Source organism: Vicugna pacos, chromosome 17 (genome assembly GCF_048564905.1).
Source record: "Vicugna pacos chromosome 17, VicPac4, whole genome shotgun sequence".
Classification (NCBI taxonomy): domain Eukaryota; kingdom Metazoa; phylum Chordata; class Mammalia; order Artiodactyla; family Camelidae; genus Vicugna; species Vicugna pacos.
In genome coordinates, this window is record NC_133003.1 from 30,170,760 (window position 1) to 30,190,604 (window position 19,845).

Sequence of the window (19,845 nt, forward strand, 5' to 3'; positions counted from 1 at the left end):
GGTCTTAGAGGCAGGGAAGCAACAGTGGGACAGTGGAGTCTGAGAACAGGAAGCAAGACAAGAGAGGTGAGAGGATGGATTTGAAGGAAACAGGATAGGGACCAATTATGTAAGACCCTGTTTGGTCTTACATTCAGTCAGTGATGAGAAGCTTGTGATGTCCAAGATTTAAACCACAGAGTGCTCAGTTTTCAAATTTTAATTGGAAAAAAGATGTATTTACTACTGCATGTTAAAATCATCTCAGGAGCTTAAAAAAGGTCCCCATTGCCCAAACATCTCCTAAGATTTTTAAAAATGGAGATAGAATTTATGTATCATAAAATTTACCATTTTAAAATACGTAATCCAGTGGTTTTTAGTACATTCACAAAGTTGCACAATTATCACCACTATCTACTTTCTCAATATTTTCATCATCCCCCAAAGAAACCTCATGTAGTTAATCCACATTTCCCCGTCCCAGCAGCCCCTGGAAAACACGAGTCTACTTTGTCTCTATGGATTTGCCAACTCTAAACATTATGTATGAATAGAATCATATAGTATGCACCCTTTTGTGTCTGGCTTCTTTCACTTAGCATACTGTTTTCAACATGCAACCATGTTGTAGCATTTTTCAGTAATAGATTCCTTTTAAAGACCAGACAATGCCCCATTTTTTGTGTACTCTACATTTCTTTTTATCAATGAATCAGTTGATGGACATTTGGGTTGTTCCTATGTTTTGGCTATTATGAATAGTGCTGCTATGAACATTCAGGTGCAAGTTTTCATGTGGATGTTATGCTTTCAATTGTCTTGGATACGTACTTAGGAGTAGCATTGTTGGGTCGTATGAAAACTCTATATTTAACTTGTCAAGGAGCGGCTAAACTATTTTCCTTAGTGACTCCGCCATTTTACATTTCCACCATCAAGGAATGAGGGTTCCAATTTCTCCACATCCTCCCCAACAGCCCACTCCCATACAGTTTAATTTAATTGGTCTGACAGAGATCTGGGCAACAGGGCCTTTTCTAGTTTTGTCATTTGTTTTTTTCAAGAGTTCTCGTGGTAATCTTAATGTGCACTGACAGCCAAGAATCCTTTACTTCTGCTGGTTCATTGCCAACTTCCCGATAAGTATTTACTACTCCCTGAACTGCCCCAGAGTCTTTGGACCTATTACATTCTTGCCATGACCCACCCCTCAGTGATGATACCTGCTTCATAGCTGATTCATCCAATGAGAGAAAGAAATACAAATAAGACAAAACCTTCTATTGATGAAATACATAACCTGGTATTGGTATAATTACAACATGTACACCCTTATATTGATATAATTATATATAAATTTATATTTATATAATTAGAATATAGCTTTACATTTATGCTATAGAAATAAGTCATTTATTTTCAAATAGTGAGTGCACATATGAAGCTATTTTAAAATCACTTGTGTGAATGCAAATATACGTAGGAGAAATCTGGAAATTAAGAATTCTTTTCTTCTGAGAAAATCAATCTGGAATAAATTTTATTATCTTTTCTGCATATTTCTATTTTCTGCCATGACGATGCACTGGAGAAGCTATTTGAAGGGAATTTTGTCAAGTATTCCTGTGTTATGTGAATTGTCAACTCCCTTCTCCCACTGACCCACTAGAGACCTGTACTTCAAAAAAAAAAAAAACGCCCACCTGTAAAAAGAAAAATTTGCTCCTAAAGATCTTTTCATCTAGTGGAGAAAGATATAGGGAATGAATGGATGACTTTCATATGTTTTACATTTCAACCTGACCTTGAGTATTAAACACAGTTCCATACGTATCAAAATGTATAAAATTTAAAATTATTTATGTCAGTTTTAAAATGTTGCCTGCCAAAGCAAACACAGCCGGTGAAGGTCTTTAACACCAGCATGGAGGCCTAGAGCCATTTGGAAAATTAACAGCCTGGGCTTGTAGGTAACAGCTCAGGTGAGAAAGACAGAGGCCTGAATAAAAAGGAAGACTTCCAAACTGAAGGACAAAGTATGTCATGACTTCAGTGTGATGGAGGCAGAGATTCATCTCAACAGTGGAAATAACCTAAACCTTATCTTCCTATGGATGGCAATGGCAGAAGGGAAACTTACAGGTTATGGTATTAAAACAATACTTAGGAAAGAATTACAGGTTGAAAAATCACCTTAATGTCATGTATCTCTCTGGAGTGATCATTTTCTGCTGCATTCCCATTTATACTATACTCTTCACATAGTCATAAAGATTCATGTGAGCTCACCTCCATGGGCTGGATAGATACATGGGAACATCGAATCAGAACTGGTACCAAAAGATTGTATGGTAAATCTACCAACTGCCATCTTCTGGAAGTGGTTACTGCTAACATGTGGTTTCTGCTTCATCAGAGCTCAGGCCTCTCAGAGGTGAAGAGATGTTCAGGGTCCTTTTCAATTTTTCTTCTTTTTTAAGGTTTCTGTCATGTTTTTAAAAATGTGTAATATCTGTGTTATATTTTAAACATTAACAGTGAACAAAATAAAGCTCTCAACATGAATGAATACAAGACAATGATTACCATCTCTTCCCAGAGGAAAGATGATTCCATCCCTTTTTCACTAATGTGAAATGTCTGGATTTTTGTGGTGAAGCAATGCCACTTACAGGTTTCAGCTAAAAATGGAATAGTAAGGCTAATGACAGGGTCAATTATAGCTACATGTCACCTGCAGTTTATAAATAGACATACTTCTATTTTAAGTGTGCTACTATATATAGCAATTTCTGAATTGTGCATTCAGAAGATAATTACATGACTGATAAAACCTATTAACAATCTACTACAGGTGGTATAATTCAGTAAAGGTACAGGTTTACAACTATAGGAAGATCTTCCTTCAATCCTGTTCAACAGCATATGAGAAACTCATTTGATGGAAGATCTATATTCATGGCCTTGAACCCAACGCCACTCCAGACCAACCATCCACTGGCTTTTCTCTGGTCCTCAGAAGATGTTGGTTAAATGCAATCACAAAAAGTCAAACTATAGCCTCTATGTTAGGTCCTCACTAGAACCAACATTGTCAGTTCTACTGGGGCAGCAGATAACCAAGAGAGATTCTCACTCACAGGGTCTTTGAACAGAGCTCCTTCCCACACCCACTTCTGCATATTTCACTATCATAAAATTTTAAATCAAATTTGAATTTAAAGTCATTCCAAGTCTTGAGCCTTCTTCCCCTCAGGATGGATTTTGCAGCTCAGCGTCATCCAGGGCTCCATTCAGGGTAGTTTCGCTATTCAGTGCCTGATAAAAGCCTTCACATTTCCCTGTGCCACAGACAAGTAGACATTTAACAGCAGCTCTCAAAGTGACAATGGTGTCTTTTTCATCTCCTCATCCTCTCACTGAGATCGGCACTAGTCAGGGGATCTCCATTCCTATCCATCTCATTACCCCTTCCTTCTATTTGTCACCATTTGGAAATTCAGACCTCTTTAATTATTAGCTTACTCTTATGGACAGTAATGAGGCTCCAGCTGCCGACTACGGAGCATCATCGAGCACTAACGAGCCCGCAGACTGAGATCCGCACCTGAATCCCATCACGTGGCTCCATTGTTTAGGCCAGGTCAGATGCTTCTATCTACAGACTAGCTTCTGCAGGAGAGCTGGAGTTTGCAGGGTGGCTATTATGCATTCACTTTGGTCTTATGATTCACGTTGACTCACAACAGCTTTCCTGTGTGGTCGTACTCATTTACATATGGGCTATTACCTCCCTTATAATAACACCGCACTGTTTCATTCTTCCTTGTCCTCCTCCTCAGTTGTGTAAGGGCTTACTGGAGCTGAGAGCTCTCAAAGGCAAGACTAATTGGTCATTTTCTTACTGCTACTTTTGATCTCCTCCTGACATCGAAAGAAAAAGGAGGCGCTTACAATCATCTGGGTGATGTGTCTGTACAAAACCTTCGTTGACATCTCCCACAGTGTCCAGCATGCCGTCTCAAACACTAGAGGTGCTGGAGAAATACTAATTGACATCTATACAGTTTTCTGAGCACCTAAGAAAGACAGGCCCAGATCCATAGGAAACAAAAAGATACAGGATGAAGAATGAGCTGGTCTCCCCAGAAACTATGACAGGGAAGTCTCTGTAGTTAATGGAGGGAGATAGGACTGACCTGAAATCCATTTCTTCTTGGACTTCATATATTTCTATAGCAGCAAGAGCCTTGTACCAAAGACAACAAACAAACATTGTACACTACTCTATGCCAGGGCCCACAGTAGACACTGACCTGCACTAGCTCATTTAAACCCCAACAGCCTATACAGGAGATATTGAGAAAACAAAAGCCAAAGAAGTCAAATGGCTTGATCGAGATCGCCTACTATCTAAGAGCTCAAAGCTCTTCTCAGTAAACCAAATTGGCTACCGAGCACTGCTCAGAGAAGCAAGATGAGGGCTGGGGGTGGATTCTGAGGACTGACAACGCCTCAGGGTGATGCAGGCCAGCATCAAAGGTGAGGAGCAGTGGCCTCGCCCAGGTGTGACACTCTACCCATGTTCTGTGTAGCTGCTTCCTCATACCCACCGTGACCACCAGGCTGAACTGTGTCTAGGAATGACTGTGTAACAGGGGAAAGGGCATCTTCTAAAGGTTTATAAAGCATAGAGGAGCCATTTATGAACTCAGTACTCGGGGGCAGCATTTACACATATGACACCAGCAAGAACACCTCTCCTGACACCCACCGTGTAGAGACGGTTCGAAAACTCATGCAATAACTTATTTAAAAGTGGCATTTGTTAATCATATTAATAATGAGCTAATAGCCCTGCAGCCCTTCCTATAAACCAGGCATTATGCTAAATGCTTTATGTAAATATCTCAATCTTCTTCACAGGCTTGTGAGGAGGTATTTTCATCATCCCAATTTTACGGCAGAGGAGAGTGCTCAGAGTGTGACACTCTACCCGTGTCACATGCCCAAGCCTCCAAGTAAAAGGTGGAGCTAAGATTTGTACCCAGGGCTTCTGACACCGGTCTCCTCTCTACATCCAGTAATGCTAAGAAAGATCTTCTACCACACATCACTTGTACTTTTCTTTATCGTAAATAGTCACGGCAATGTCTACATCCAAGTGGGTAGGAAAAGGTGGTGGCAGAAAAAGCCCTGTTGTTAGGAAAGAAGTTAATTTTCAAGTTGCACTCATGCTGCTGCCCACAGAGTCAGTCTGGTTTTCCATAGATGGAAAGAGATCACTCGGAGCCCACAAGGTGGCCAGGCCGGGTCTCTGAGGGCCAAAGGAACAGGCCAAGGACAGAGTCCAGCTCCTCAACTCTCCACGTGGCTCTGCTGCACCTGCTCACTTGGTTCACCCGGGACGTGAGAGAGACTTGGAGTTAGTGCAACTCTGCCTTCAGCCTGTGCCACTGCTAAGGGCCATTTACGGCAACTTTCACTGCCAACTGGGCCGAGCAGTACAACACAGTAATTAAAAGGCTGACAAGCAATCACTGATGAAGCACGTGTGTATTGCTGAATGGATTTCGAGTCCTCGCAAAATAATGCTAAGCGTTCTCCCAGAGTGGTGTGTCTAGAGTTCTGTAACCTTAGAGACTCTTGCTTTAAAAATGACATTTCAAACACCAGCTGTTAGTAACCTAGACATTCAAACCTCAGTTTGATGACAATTGTGAGGGGCCATTGCTTTTTGAAAAAACACCAAATGGACTGTTTAAAAAACTCTTTTGAACAGAAACAGACTCATAGACATAGAATACAAACTTGTAGTTGCCAAGGGGGCGGGGGGTGGGAAGGGTCAGACTGGGATTTCAAAATGTAGGATAAACAAGATTATACTGTATAGCACAGGGAAATATATACAAGATATTATGGTAGCTCACAGCGAAAAAAATGTGACAATGAGTATATGTTCATGTATACCTGAAAAATTGTGCTCTACACTGGAATTTGACACAACATTGTAAAGTGACTAACTCAGTAAAAAAAAAAAATTAAAAAAAAAAAAAACTCTTGAAAAGTTTTATTCCAGTTTCAAGTGATTTTGTTTAGATGATCCCGACTTCAAGAGTCCTGCTGGGACAGAAGCTTTACTGGCACAAGGAAGCTCCTGTCTTTACAGTCCTTGCCTTTGTGTGCCAGGGTGCGGGCTGTCAGAAGCCACACACAGAATCACTGCCCACAAGACAGAGGTGTGCCCCCTAAGGCCCTGCCCCAGCTTTCCTCTCATTCGGAAATGAATTCTGAACCACTCTGCCTCTTGTGATCGCCCTGACCTGCTTCCCTGTACGCACATGGCACAAAGCCACTTCATGGCTCAGGTCAGAGTCTCACTCAGCATGCTCTTTAGAGTGTAGCACAGCATTATTTACTCCTCCTGCCACAGCGTCCAGGAAGAACATTGCAGCAGCTAAACCCAGATTCCCAAGTGCTCTGATGCCCAATGAGAAGAGTAAGAGTTGCTCTGGAAGCTCGATGCCTGGCTCCATCAGTATCAGGAAGGGTCCACAGCTGGCACTCCAGCTGTGCCTTCCTCCTGTACCCCTGACTGACATCACTAACCAGCTATATAACATCTTCTCCAGCGGGAGCTTCTTAATAGACGGCCTTCCAGATAGTCCTCACCGACTGGAATTGCTGCATCTCATGCAAAACCTATTTCTTATTCCAGTTTTAGACATTAGTCTAGTGATCCAGAAAAAGCTTTCATGGTAACCCTGAGATGGTTCTATTCATTTCAAGCTAAAGATATGATAACACGTGTTATCTCCCAGAATCTCAACTCTTCAAATTAGGAACATGAATAATCAACTTCTAGCAGTGAAATAACATGTCCTAAGATAATCCTCTGACTAATCACCTTGTTAATAAATATCTGAAGACTCTATGTTCCTCTGGGCTTCCATGGGAACATCCTGATGGTGACAATTTTTAAATTAGTAGTTTTATTCCTAGTTTCATTTTAGTGAATGTCAAGCTTCTTACTAATTAGCAAATTCTGTAAATCCATGGTAAAATTAATTTTCAACTGAAGAGAGAATTTATAGGAGGAAAAAAGAAACAGACAATTAAGATTTCCCTTGGGGTACTAATTTCTATGAAATTCAACACAAAGCAAGAAAATGTTAAGCCATTTTGAGGGTGCACTGAGAAAGGCTTACAAAAGATGTGTCACTGTCACCGAGGAGTGAAGAGCACATTCACTGTGAAGCATGCTCGGATACAGCTAAACCCTCCAATGACATTTTCTCAGGTTGCTGCTGCTAAGATTACTCTTGTCTTCAATTTTGTTAAATGGAAAACTCCTGCAAAAGTGCATTTAACAAGATTTTATTATTTCTTTTATTGATGCTTCTACTTAAGTTTTTGATGCACTTTCTTTGACTTCAGAGGACAATGTGCAGTATAATGATCTGATCTTCAAAAACTGGCCCACAAGAGGTCTCTTGCTCACCAAATGCTCACTAATATCAACCTCCCTTCACTAACTCATTCAGAGGGTGGAGAAAACATCTCTCTCTTGGGGGCTGTTTAACCTCCCAGCTCCAGGACAGGAGAGAAAAGCATCTCTCTCCTACAGGCACTTGTCTTTACAAAGCCATCCTTCAAACACTATTACAATAAATCAGCTTGTTTTCCAAACTCCCCTTCAACTGTCAAAGCCCACTGCTAAAATGCTGGACTCTTCCTGTACTGGTGGTTCACTTTTCTGGGCATGCTAGGCTGCCGGGAACAGGCCAGAGTTCTACGTTCAGAGAAATACACATTTTAGGATGATGCTGACCAAAGGTTTCAGATCACAGTAAATAATACCAGAAGTCCAAGTGTGGCATGGTATGCTCTGACTAGGAGACTGCAGTGTACAGGCACATAAGCAAGACAATGCACAGACAATTGCAGCTGATACTGAGAGGAAACTTCCTTCTGTCATTATGACTATTAAAGATGCGCTCTGTTGCAGAAGAATGTGGTCTTAATCCATTAGTGCAACACATGTAGCGGCCTGTCCTAACCATTGTCTTATTTACAGTAGGTAGGACACACTCCTAATATCATACCCCTCACTTATACTATAATTATGCATTCAACTTTCCACCTCACATTCTCGATCATGATCACCTTGAAGGCAGGGAATGCTATCTGAAGTCAGGGTTATCTATCAGCCCCCCTCCCCAAGCAGATCCGGAAATCTAACTTAGGAGAGACAAGAACATCTTTACAAATGGTTGGGCAGTTTCAGGAGTCTCTGAATTCAGTAAGTCAATCTTAAATAACTTGGTTTAAGCCAGAAACCAAGTGGGTCTTCCTGCTTCCCCAACCCAGGAACATAGGGCTTGGTCTCATCTGACTTTCTCCCCCAATCCAAGGTTAAAAATTGTAAATCGGAAGAAAACAGGCAGGTCATTTACTAAGTGGAGACTGACAGTGTACCCTTCACAACCACGGGCAAGTCCAAGACAAAGAAGGCAGGGTGGAGCTCCTTTCCCACTTTGAGCTGATGAACATTCCCCTACTAGCACGTAGGCTAGAGCCCAGGAAATGCTAGGCTGTCACCAGGCAGAGAGCAGTTGCTACTTTTCCTAATAGAAAAAGTATGTGTGTGTCTGTGCACGTGTGTATGTGTCTAAGAGAGGGATGGAGGGAAGGAAGGAGCCAGAGGCTAGAGAGCAAAGTTCCTTCCTAGAAAGAAATAAGATTTCCACTTACCATACCCATACGCATAGCAGCCAGCACAGGGTTTGGCAAATGGCGGAAAGCCAAAAAACATCAGCTGAATAATGGATTCACTCAATGTACTTTTCAAGGTCCCTATCTCTAGTATTTGATACTTAATGTTATCTTGTAAGAGCCTACTGTTTTAAACCAAACCAATACCGCAGAATGCCCTAAAGCACTGACTTATGTGGAGGAATCAGACCTCCAATCACCAATCCAATAGATGCAAAGCAGGACCTGTGTCAAAGCCAATCCCATACTGGAAACAAAGAACAAAGCCAATATCCAAGGCCACATTTTCTACATATCTGTCCTTCCAAAGCACCTGGACTGTAAGACACACTCAAATTGTAGTTCATTCCTTCGCTCCCTCCTGTCCTCTTTTTAAGCCAGTGGCAGCCCAGTTATAGAATTAGAATCCTCAAAACTTCTATTGACAGAGTAAGAGCTAGTCAAAGAATGTTTGAGCCACTTTTCCTAGCCTCAGATGATGATGAAATGGAAACGAAAAAAAAGCCCTCTGTCAAGGACGCTGAAATGAGCAAATCCGCAGTAGCCATTTGGGCAAAGGACAGGTAAACAGCCCAAATGTCACAGATGGAAAAAAAAAAAGTTAAGGCCATTTATCCACTGTATCTTGAAAAGGCAACTCAGTGACTGAACTTTGTAGTCCTGGTATCAGTGAAATGAAAATGAGAGATGGAGATAGAGGGCTGATGGCTATCAGGAATGTTTGTATCTCTGCTTAGAAGTGTTGGTGACAATGGCTTCTTATCCAATGGCACAGACTTTGGCAGCCTCTGCTCCCCTCCCCCCCACAAAAAAAGAGGTCTGTTACCAACTACTCAGGCACAATTCTTAATACCAAAACAAAGACCGGGAAATTATGAATATGATCCTACCCGTAGATAAAGTAACAACTGTCAGTTAACTTGATCCATTAACTATTACTCTAAAACTTACTTTATCTGTTTTTATTGTGAGCTCACATTCACTTGTTCACCATCTATCATGTGCCATGTCCTGTGCTAGGTGTTGGAGATACAATGATGAACAAGAAAGAAATGGCTCCATCATCATGGGACTTATGGTCAATGTGTCTTAGATTAACCACTCCATGGTATTTTATTCAGTAACTATACATAGTAAGCACAATCTTTTACGCTTTCCAGGGACACAGCAATGAACAGGCCAAGATAAGCTCTCTTCCCTAACGAAGAGTAAGACAACAGACAAGAAAAGTAAGATTTTCAGATCATTGTGAGAAATGGGAAAACATAACAAAGTGCAATAATGGAGCTGAGAGGGATGGGCAGTGGGATCACTGATGGAGACTGGATGGTCAGGAGGGGTCCCTCTGAGAAGCCAAGTCTCTCTTGAGATCAGTGTGTTAAACCAGCCAGCCATCCAGGCAGGGTGTTCGTTCGAGTGGCCTGCTTTTCTCCACTCCCAGGTTTTAAGAGGAGCCTGGCACTGGATATTTTACAAGGTAAGTTAGCTGGCCTAATTGAGGAGTTCAATACCAGCCAGCCCATTACTATTCAAAGTGTGGTCTGGGGAGGAACAGTGTCAGCATTACCCAGGAACTTGTGAGGAATGCAAATTCTTAGCTCCACTCCTGACCTGCTATATCAGGATTTGCATTTAACTTGATCCCTAGGTAACTCATATGTATATTAAGACTTTAAGAATACCGGAGCTAACCACCTTGCCTGAGACCCAAGGCCATGTCCACCAAGCCTGGTCTCTAACAGCCGTTCCTTTGTTTCACAATTTATTTGACAAATCGGAGGAATACAGGGAAAAGGGCTGTTATTTTGGGGGGGACCTCAAGACCTTCTAATAAAAGGGAAGAATAAGTGCAAAGACCCTATATGGGCCAAGTTCAATTATGTATGAAATAAACAGAAAGATGGCCAACCTGGCTGGAGCCTGGTGGAACAGACGAATGGAATGTGATCCCAGATAAAGATACAGTTCGGTAAGGCTGACACAGACATAGACGTGCAGGGCCAGACTAAGCCATTTACATTTTATTTTTACTGAAATGGGTAGCCTATGGAGGTTTTCAGCTTGGCAGTGAGATGATCTAGATCAAATTTTAAAGAGTGCTGTGTGGCACACGGGATATGGCTAGGCAAGAAAGGAAGCAGCCCAAACAGTGAAAAGGCTACACAGGGGAGCCAGGGGCTTGAACTAGTGAGGCAGCAGTGGGAGAGTGGGAAGTGGTCATATTCTGGACATGTTCTGGAAGAAGAGCTAATAGTACTTACTGATGTATGGAGATGTGATCAAACAGTTAAGAAAAGGGAGGTCAGAGCAGCCATGGGAGGCATGCAGGTGGACACACCAACTCGGTGACCCAGGGCCCCCACCCGCCTAAGGGACACATGGGGACTCAGACTGATGATCAGTAACAATCAGCTGGGCTCATCTCAAATACAAAATAATTCATAAACAATACAACTTTTTCATTTGCTAGAAAATGCAAAAAGGCTCAGGTCCTACTTTCCTCCTCATTCCTGGATTCTCCCAGGCACAACTCCTTCCTCAAAAACTAGCAGTGCAATCAACCTCATTGACTTAAAAAAGAGGGATGTTATTAATTTAAAAACAGAACAAACACTAATTCAAGCGAACACTTCAGGCAAGTGCAGACAAAGCCAGTTTTTTTTTTCTTAACCCCGAATATTTATGATAACATATTCATCCAGTTGATGTTTGGCTGTAAGAAATAGATTGCAAATTGCTAGTCTTCTCGACACTTTAGAAGATGGTTGGCACCTAATGACTAGAGCAAAACGAACTAAATTCGTCCCTGGATCTCAACCTTTAAGCCTCCAGAAAGGCCATTTTTTTAATGAGTTCCCTTTCAGCTCTAAACTGAGCTCATCTTTTTGAACTCAGACTTTATTCAAAAAGGGAGCACGTAGGTAAAGCAGCAGCGGCCATTAAGAGGTCACCAGCGATCATCTTTACGTAGAAGAGACAAAGCACTCCTTTCTGCAAAGTCACCATGCTGCTCTGGGGACATATACCCTCAGTCTTCTTTCCAGAAAGCACATTCATGACAATGCATTATGAAGAGATTTAGTATTTCCTTTTGTTTTCCTGGGACTAGAAAAAGCAGGCCTTTCAATCAGGCTTGCCTTCTCATTTCCGATCGACAGCTAAAACCCAAACATTTCTCCCATTATAGTTGAACTATTTTTATGTGCGTTTTATCCCCAAATTCAGTAGAGGGTTGACAAAGAGCAAGGTAACATTCCAGGCAACATCTTTTAAATAGAATTCTATTTTCAGGTTCCAGGATGTGGAACAGTTGGTTTTGAATGTGTAACTTTGATATACACGTGTCCCTCTTTCAATGTGCTTCTGAGGCTGCCTCCTGGCCACCAAAGGAGGCTGGCTCAGTTCATTTCTGTACTGTGATAAAGCGACTGAGAATTTTATTCCCAAGGAGGCCAATTCCTTTATCTTGCCCTAAAACCAATTATTCTGCAAATTAGATCCACTGGTTATATAACATGACATGTTTGAGGGCGTGTGGGTAGATGGGAGCAAATCCATCACTACTTCTCCAAGCATATGCCGCTGAGTCACCGGTTAGCAGAACCTTCTTCGTGTTTAAGACAGCAACATGATGTAGCTGCTAAGAGCAACCTCTAGCCTTAGACTGCCTGGGTTCTTGCTCTGCCCCGACTAGCTATGAGACTTAGGGCAAGTCACTAAGTTTCTCCGAGTCCCAGTTTCTCCATTTACTTTTTTGCAGTGCTTTCCAATTCATAAAGGGTTTTTTTTTTGTAAATTAAGAGCAGTATTGAGATATAATTTTACATGCCATGATTCATTGTTTTAAAGTGTCCAATACAATGCTTTTTAATCTAGTCACAGAATTAGACAATCATCACCACAATCAATTTTAAGCCATTTTCATCACCACCTGGATATTTTAAAAAAACAAACCAAGCCCACTCTGTGTCCCAGATCAATTAAATCAGTGTCTGGAGTTGGGACACAGGCGTCAGTAGTTTGTCAAGCTCCCCAGGGAATTTCAATGTGAAGACAGGTTTGGGAAGCAATGTTTCATGGGATCATTGTCAGGATTGCATGAAAAATAAACACAAAAAGAAATGGGAGATTCTCAGCACAGAGACTGACCTATAAAGCACACAAAAAGGAGGTGGGAATAATCACAGTGAGGAAGATTAAACATGTTTAAAGAGTTACACTGGAACTTGCATAATCTGGACTGAAAGGATGAATTTTCATACGTAGTACATTTGACAGTAATACACTTTCACGTACGGCATATTCTGAGAGAGCATTTAATTGGGAACAAGAATTTTAGAAGCGGGCCAGGGACCACGACGGGATCGAAGCCCACAGCTTATCCATCACACTTCAAGCAATTACCAAGCTTCTCAGCCTTCTGAGGATGTCATTAAAGAGCTTCATGAAGGCTTTTCCCACTGAATTTACTCCTTTTTGTGGCTTAGCCCTCTGCACGCCACATAATACAGTGCTTATACCACCCTGTGTCTTGTTCATTTAGATGCTGCTCTTTCTCACTAAAGGTGAACACTTCACAGGCAGTAACAATACCAAATACATTAAAAAAACAAAAAAGTAATTCCCAGAACATAGCACATGTTTTTACACCGAGTAGATGAAAGTCTATTGGATGGAACCACATTGAATTCACAACCAGTATTGCCAACCCAGGAAGGAAGAGAATACTCATTCCAAAGTTCTCAGAACACTTAGTGGCCATTGTAGCTTGCAGGAGACTGGCAAGCAAGACCTGCAATTTGGCTCTTTAAGAACATCCTGTGGAGCATTGCTTAGGGTACTTAGCAACTCCAGTGAATGAATGGCATAACCACAAGCTCTCATTAAGAACACTGGATAATGTATCGCCAACAGGGAGATCAAGAAAAACGTTTTCATGGAGGGGAAACAGATTAATTAATATCAATTAATTTTTTTTTTTACAGTAGCTGATTAGGCAGCAGTCTTTCAGCTTCTAAGGAGAATGAGAAGATTTTACAGTGCACAGGAATTTGCGTATACTTCGGGAGCAAAAGGCAAGTCCTCAGATTGATTACCTGGGGTAATGTTCAAGAGGAAGAACAAAGGATGGTGACATTTCTGCAAGTGTAAAGTTATGGGGGTGGGAATAAAAGGCAAGCAGGCAGGCTTTAGAGGGAAGAGGAAAAGCTTAGATTCAAAAGAAATAAAATTATAATTACAAGAGAGCTTACATGGTTACCCAATAAGCAATACTATTAAGCATCCTCTCTGGAAAGAGAGTGTTCTTTGACAACCAAAATGCAGAAAAGATCAGAAAACAAGTTAACAAAAGCTATTAGAATTCTCTTTCATTAGCATCTCCCTTCAATTACAAGATTATCATGTTTGATTTGGAGCACAGGTCCACAATAGGAGGCCTCACCACACAGCAAAACTTGGGCAAATCATATCTCTGACCTTTGCTTTTCACTTCTAAAATGAAGGCTTGGAACACGATAGTGTTTCCCCAAGTTTGCTCTGAGAGATTTAACAGGCATTACATGAAGAAAATGTTCCCTGTTCAAGTAGATTTGGGAAAGGGTTGAATAACCCTGCTATGCAGATTTCTTCCTTTCAGGACTTGGCAACAGGTTAATTATATTAATGTGGATTCCAGGAGGGGGCTGCGATCTGCAGCATTTCCCCAAGCACGGAATTCTTTGGAGAAAGATCTTATCAAATGAGTGGTATTTTTCTCAACTCATGTCAGAAAATTCTGGATTAAGATCTTGCAGGTCCCTTTTTGGATTTAAAATCTGAATTCTAAATCATAGTCACTTGAAACCAGCACTACAAGATGACCCATCTATAGTTAACTGACTAAGGTAACAACTAGAAGTATTTGGGCAGAAATTAGATGCAAAATCTCCAATTTCAAGGCAGTACAAAAAAGCAGTAATTGATATTCTTCTCTGAACATATATATTTTTTTTAATTACTCCAAGCTGAGCATCAGTGGGCTGCATTCTCTCTGTAATTCATAATTAGTATTTATTCTTTTTATTAGATACATCATCACATCCTAATCTCTAGGCATGTTTACAAATAACACTGAGGGGGAAAAACAGATTTTTGATAACATAACCGCTTAAACGTCCCCAGGCAACATTTTCAGAAAGACCACTCCTCCTATCCCCATCCTAGTATCCAACTGTGACGTCCGTCAGTTTTCTCCATGTAGCCCTTGCTCTACCCTGAGCACAACTCCTACTATCCCAAGTCCTGGAATGTACAAAACAAAAAACACCTGGCCCACTGACAGAAGGATAGAACCCTTTAAACAGGGGAGAGGGTCAGATTTACCACATTATTTCTTCTGACTCGAGTCAAAAGGTCCCTAAACACCTGGTGTAAAAAGAGCCTAATGCTGGCGGGGCAGACGGACAAGGAAAGCGGCAGAGGCATCATGTATCGGGACCGTTTGGTCAGCCACCAGGGAAGTTATTTAATCACCACGAGCAATTTGCTCCACGTGGAGCGTTTCAGTTCGTCCTCTCAGCATCCTTACAAAAGGCAGTTCCTACTATTCTAATGTTTTTTGGTTGAGAAAACTGAAGCTCAAAGAAGAAGAATGAATTGCCCAAGTCCCAAAGTTACTAAGTGGCAGGCCCAGGACTCATGTCTGTCCAAGGCCAAAGCACAAGCTTTGAACTTCCTGGCTGTGTGCCAGAAAATGTGGACTTCAGAAGTTTAAGTCGTCCACCCAGTTGCACGAGGTGGACACAAATCTTGAGGCTACCCTGGCACGTTGCCCGGAATTACGACCATTTCCTTCAGACACTTTCCCTCCCCTGCAGAAGCCCCTTTCCCAATCTCATTTTGGGTTTGCTTTTCTGCAGAAAAGCAGATATTTGCTCACGAATGCCCCAGCCACCTCCCAGTCGCATCTCCTGCTCTTTTTCTCCCTGCCTCAGATCCCCAAACTCCAAGTCCACAGTAAGAATACGGAGGAGAGGCCAAGGCACTGCAAAACTCTGCCTGAAGGACTCGTGCCCCTCCACCGGCCTCCAGTGTGGACTCGTTTTCCCCAGGAATCTAAACATTCCCTCCCTGAACCAAAGACTGACCTGCAGGATCCCGGGCAGCTCCTGGAAACGAAGACACAGCACCCTCTCATCTCTGCGGCTTTTCCAAAATGGAAGGGAAGGTCAGCTGACCCAATTAAAGGTTGGCGGGGGGCGGGGTCAATTAACTCTCAGCACCTGGGTTCTGACCTTTCTCCCTCCAGACAGAAAACTGAAGATTCTCTCATTGGTGACGACTCACTGTATATTCACTTAGGTCTTGCAGACTTTCCACTACTATGTTCTGCTTCTCAATTAGGAAATGAAACCCAGTGGCTGGGAAAGGTAGAAAAGGCCCGGACGCTGGGAGCTCTTCAAGACTGCCGCGCCCTGTCCTTTTCTCCCGCCTTCTGCCTTCTCGCTTTGGGTCTTTTCTCCCAGAGCGGTAAGGAGAACAACTTCAGCAACGCCACAGAAGGCTGCAGTTTAGCTCACAAACTGTCAGCTGCAGCACTGCATCTCCTTCTTCATCTTCTCTTTTCACCTTAGCTTTTTGTCCACAGTCTTAAGTGAGTAGGCCGTGAGACCCAGATCAGAGTTTACAATAACTTGCCTGAGGTGAGAAGTAAATGTACGCATGCGCTAGTCGCGTTATGCCGCATTATGAACAATACGCATGCGCCAATGGCATGAGTCAGCATTATGAACAATACGCATGCGCAGGCATTATAAAAGGGCAAGGCGTACACCTGCGGGGCACGCCACCTGGTCGTACTGCAATGAAGTGTTGTTTTGCTCTATGTCGGCTCCTTGTGCCTTCTTGCAGTTGGGCAGCTCACTTCCTTGGATCCCTCTCCAGCCTCCCACGGCTGACACTTTTTTTTTTTTTGAATCATAACTCTTCCAATTGACTTTTAGCATAGCTCAGAGTAACACTAACAAGTACTACACTGGCGTCAAGCAGTACCAGCTGTCCGCCGTCTCGTAATGGGACACAGCTGAGGCAGGGGCTAAGCCGTTAGGAAAGCAGCTAGCCACAGGTGAAAAGCATGCATTGTGGAGCACCAGTGAGTCCTATACTCGCAGCTTAACCTGTTAAGAATCACACCCTGGGAATGGAAGAAACTTTAGGATTGTGAAGAGTCTATCCTTTGACAACAATTGTACCTTGACTAGACCATGGTCCAATTGATGACTCTGGAACCAAGGCTTACTGCTACGTGTAGCCCTGGATACCCACTGTTACCAACTTAAAAAGCAAAGCTCCATCATGTGACCCATGTTTATAGAGTGCCCCTTGGTCAACTTCTGTCATTCTTTCCACCTGCCTTCGTGAGAAAACTCTGAGCCAAATTCTCAGCCTTCCCAGACCTCCCTCTTTTCCCTGCCTCATCGCTTTTATCCTGGCCCTTTGCAGGCTGTGTTCCCCTTACTTATGTACTTGTCTCCCCAGTTGACTGTAAGCTTCTTGAGGTTGGGAACAGTGATTGACAGCCTTAAGATTAGAGATGATAGACAAAAGTGTTTGAAGGAGTGAAGAGTGAATAAATGAATGAGGAAAAAACTGTTAAAAAATTAGAAAAAAAAAAAAACCTTGGTCTCCAAAGAATTTACCTTTTAGTAAGTAAGGCAAGACATACAGTGAAATATGTGAGACAAGGAGGTTAAAAGGTCAGATAGAGAAGTGAAGGAGGAAAGGATCTCTGGACTTGGCTAAGAAGGTAGATCACAAGCTAGTTAGGAATGAGTACAAATCAGATGTGCACAGGTGGAGAAAGAGGGATGAAAAGACTGTGCTTGGAAGGAAGGGAAGTCTAGGTCCAGGGTCTGCTGAGATAAGGGAATCAGAAAGGTAAACTGAGATCCAAAGTCTCAGAGACTTTTGATATTACACAAAACCTTCTAATATTTTTTGGTATAGATTTTAGAGAGGGGTGTACAAGGAATTATTAATCTGGCCATGACGTCCACAAGGATGCTGTGGACGGGAACTGGAGGCAGGGAGATCCACCGGATGTAGAAACTGGCTTATAGCAGTGAAGGAAACCCTTACCAGTTTCCTGTTTTCACCAAACAAGATTTTCATTGGAAAGAATAAAAGCATTAAGAAGAATTAACATTCTTAACAGAGAACAACTGGCATCAGAGACGGAGAGAAGTCCGGGTCAAATGGGAACTTACAAACATAAATTCTAATTCCCAGAGAGATCAAGAATAGTCTGCAGTTAAGAACAGGTTGTTTATCCATCAGGAAACAGAATTCATTTCTGATGGTTCATATGAAGAGTATTGAATAAAGGTGTGAGTATTGTTAAAAAAACAAATGACGGATGGTGGGCACCAGAGACTACCGACATGGGGAGCCACTGCCACTGCTACCGCTGAAGGGACAGGGGAGGAAGAGTGTTACTCGAGGCCAGTGAGCACTACCCACGGAGGCTAAGCTGGCCAAGGGAGCTGCAGTAACAGAAGGACACAGCCAGGACTAGAGATGAGGCTGCAAGCAAAAGAGAGGGGATAAGAAATAGCCTGACTTCGTTCTCAGCTCATCCTCCAAACTCCCACCGATGCCTCCCACTGAGCAAGCCAGCAAGGAAGTGCAGGGGATGCAGGACAGGGAAGAGTGTGGAATGGACCTGGGGGAGAAAAAGATTAATCAACACATGTACTATGAGAGGGGAAAAATCCGAGTGTAAGAGGCAAGAGGGATGTTCGAAATTAAGAATATGATTATTAAAGCTAAAATTAAAAAAACACACACACAAAGTGGAAGGCAAGATACAGAAATTTTCGTAGGGCAAAAAGATAAGGAGATGAACAATCTGAGAAATTTGGAAGAGGGGTCCCAGAGAGAGCTCTGTGATGACTAAATGCCAAGGGTCTGGTGTCCGGCAACGCTCCGGGGAAAAAGACAGCAAAAGCGATGAAACCTGATCATTCTTCAGGATTCAGTAACATGCAACGATGAAACAGTTCCTTTGCTCCTGAGTCCTTGGAGCATAAAGAAATCTGGGACAATATGTTCCCTCACCACATCAGAAAAGCAGCTTTTTGTTTCGAAAGGTCTGTGGTGAAACACAATTCCATGACGTTAATCAATTTATTTCAATTGAGAGTAAAACATAAATGAAAGGTCCCCATTTCGGAAAAGGCCATGAAAATGTGAAGATGTTATTATTTCCAAGCTGAGAGAAGAGGCGAGATTCTCTGCCTGGCACATTTCAGAAAGGTTCAATCAGCCAGGGCAGGGGAATAGATTTAAAATAGAAAAGTAATGGGAAAAGGGCTTTCCATGTAACAGAGATGGTGACTGATGAAAAACCGTATCTCTGGAGCCAACCGTAATACCCATTTTTCTAGGCAGTTTGGAAAGTTTGAAAACCTGCATGCTTCTCCCCATTTCCTACAGTTTGTGAGTCTAAACACATATTTGTATCTATATGTAGATTTATATAGATGTATACATATTGGCCTCACCCACTAATACCTGCATATCCAACTTGAAGATCACCATTTTAAAACAGAAATCTAAATATGGAAAAGACATCCGTATGCTGTTTTTTGAAGAAATAAAAAGGAGATTATTGCCCTCAAATTATAATACCAGTTCATTGATTCATTCATTTATTCAACAGATAGTTACTGGGCATTGATCTTATCACAAGCACACCACGATTCTGGCTCTCTTAAATGAACACTGAGCCAGTTCAGAAGTAAGCTCTCATATACCAAATCCTGGAGCCGCATTTCAGCAGCAATTTGAAAAATCAAGTACAGAGGTTTCCCAAATGTCTGGGAGCCACCCAGATTCCCCTCCCTTCCCCTCCCCTGAATTTATTCCCTTGAAGTTAGGTGCCCCTTGCTCTCTTGTGGGTCAAAAATAACAGGGAAAATTCACTGCCTTGTGACTGCCATGAAATATCTAAATTAGGAGTATTTACATGGAAGCTGCAGTAGTATTTTAATAAATGTACACTAAATAAGGCAGCTGGTAATAAATCTCTTAATAAGTATGTAGTCAATG

General features: G+C 42.1%; 1 protein-coding gene and 1 long non-coding RNA gene across 9 annotated transcripts in view; one reads left to right on the forward strand and one right to left on the reverse strand.

Annotated features, from left to right (window-relative positions):
• FHIT (fragile histidine triad diadenosine triphosphatase) overlaps window positions 1–19,845 on the reverse strand; it is a 1,244,593-nt gene that overhangs the window by 683,869 nt on the left and 540,879 nt on the right. The window contains exon 1 of one of the 8 annotated variants that reach the window (XM_015236566.3): window positions 15,885–16,413. The exons of the other annotated variants lie outside the window; for them this stretch is intronic. Coding sequence (XP_015092052.2) covers window positions 15,885–15,934 — 50 coding nt within the window. The 5' untranslated portion in view covers window positions 15,935–16,413. Of the gene's footprint in view, window positions 1–15,884; window positions 16,414–19,845 lie in introns of those variants that run through there. 8 annotated transcript variants of the gene reach the window in all.
• On the forward strand, window positions 9,222–13,826 carry LOC140686581 (uncharacterized). The gene is made up of 3 exons (XR_012060412.1): window positions 9,222–9,320; window positions 9,918–9,986; window positions 13,743–13,826. It is a non-coding gene; the product is annotated as an uncharacterized lncRNA (long non-coding RNA).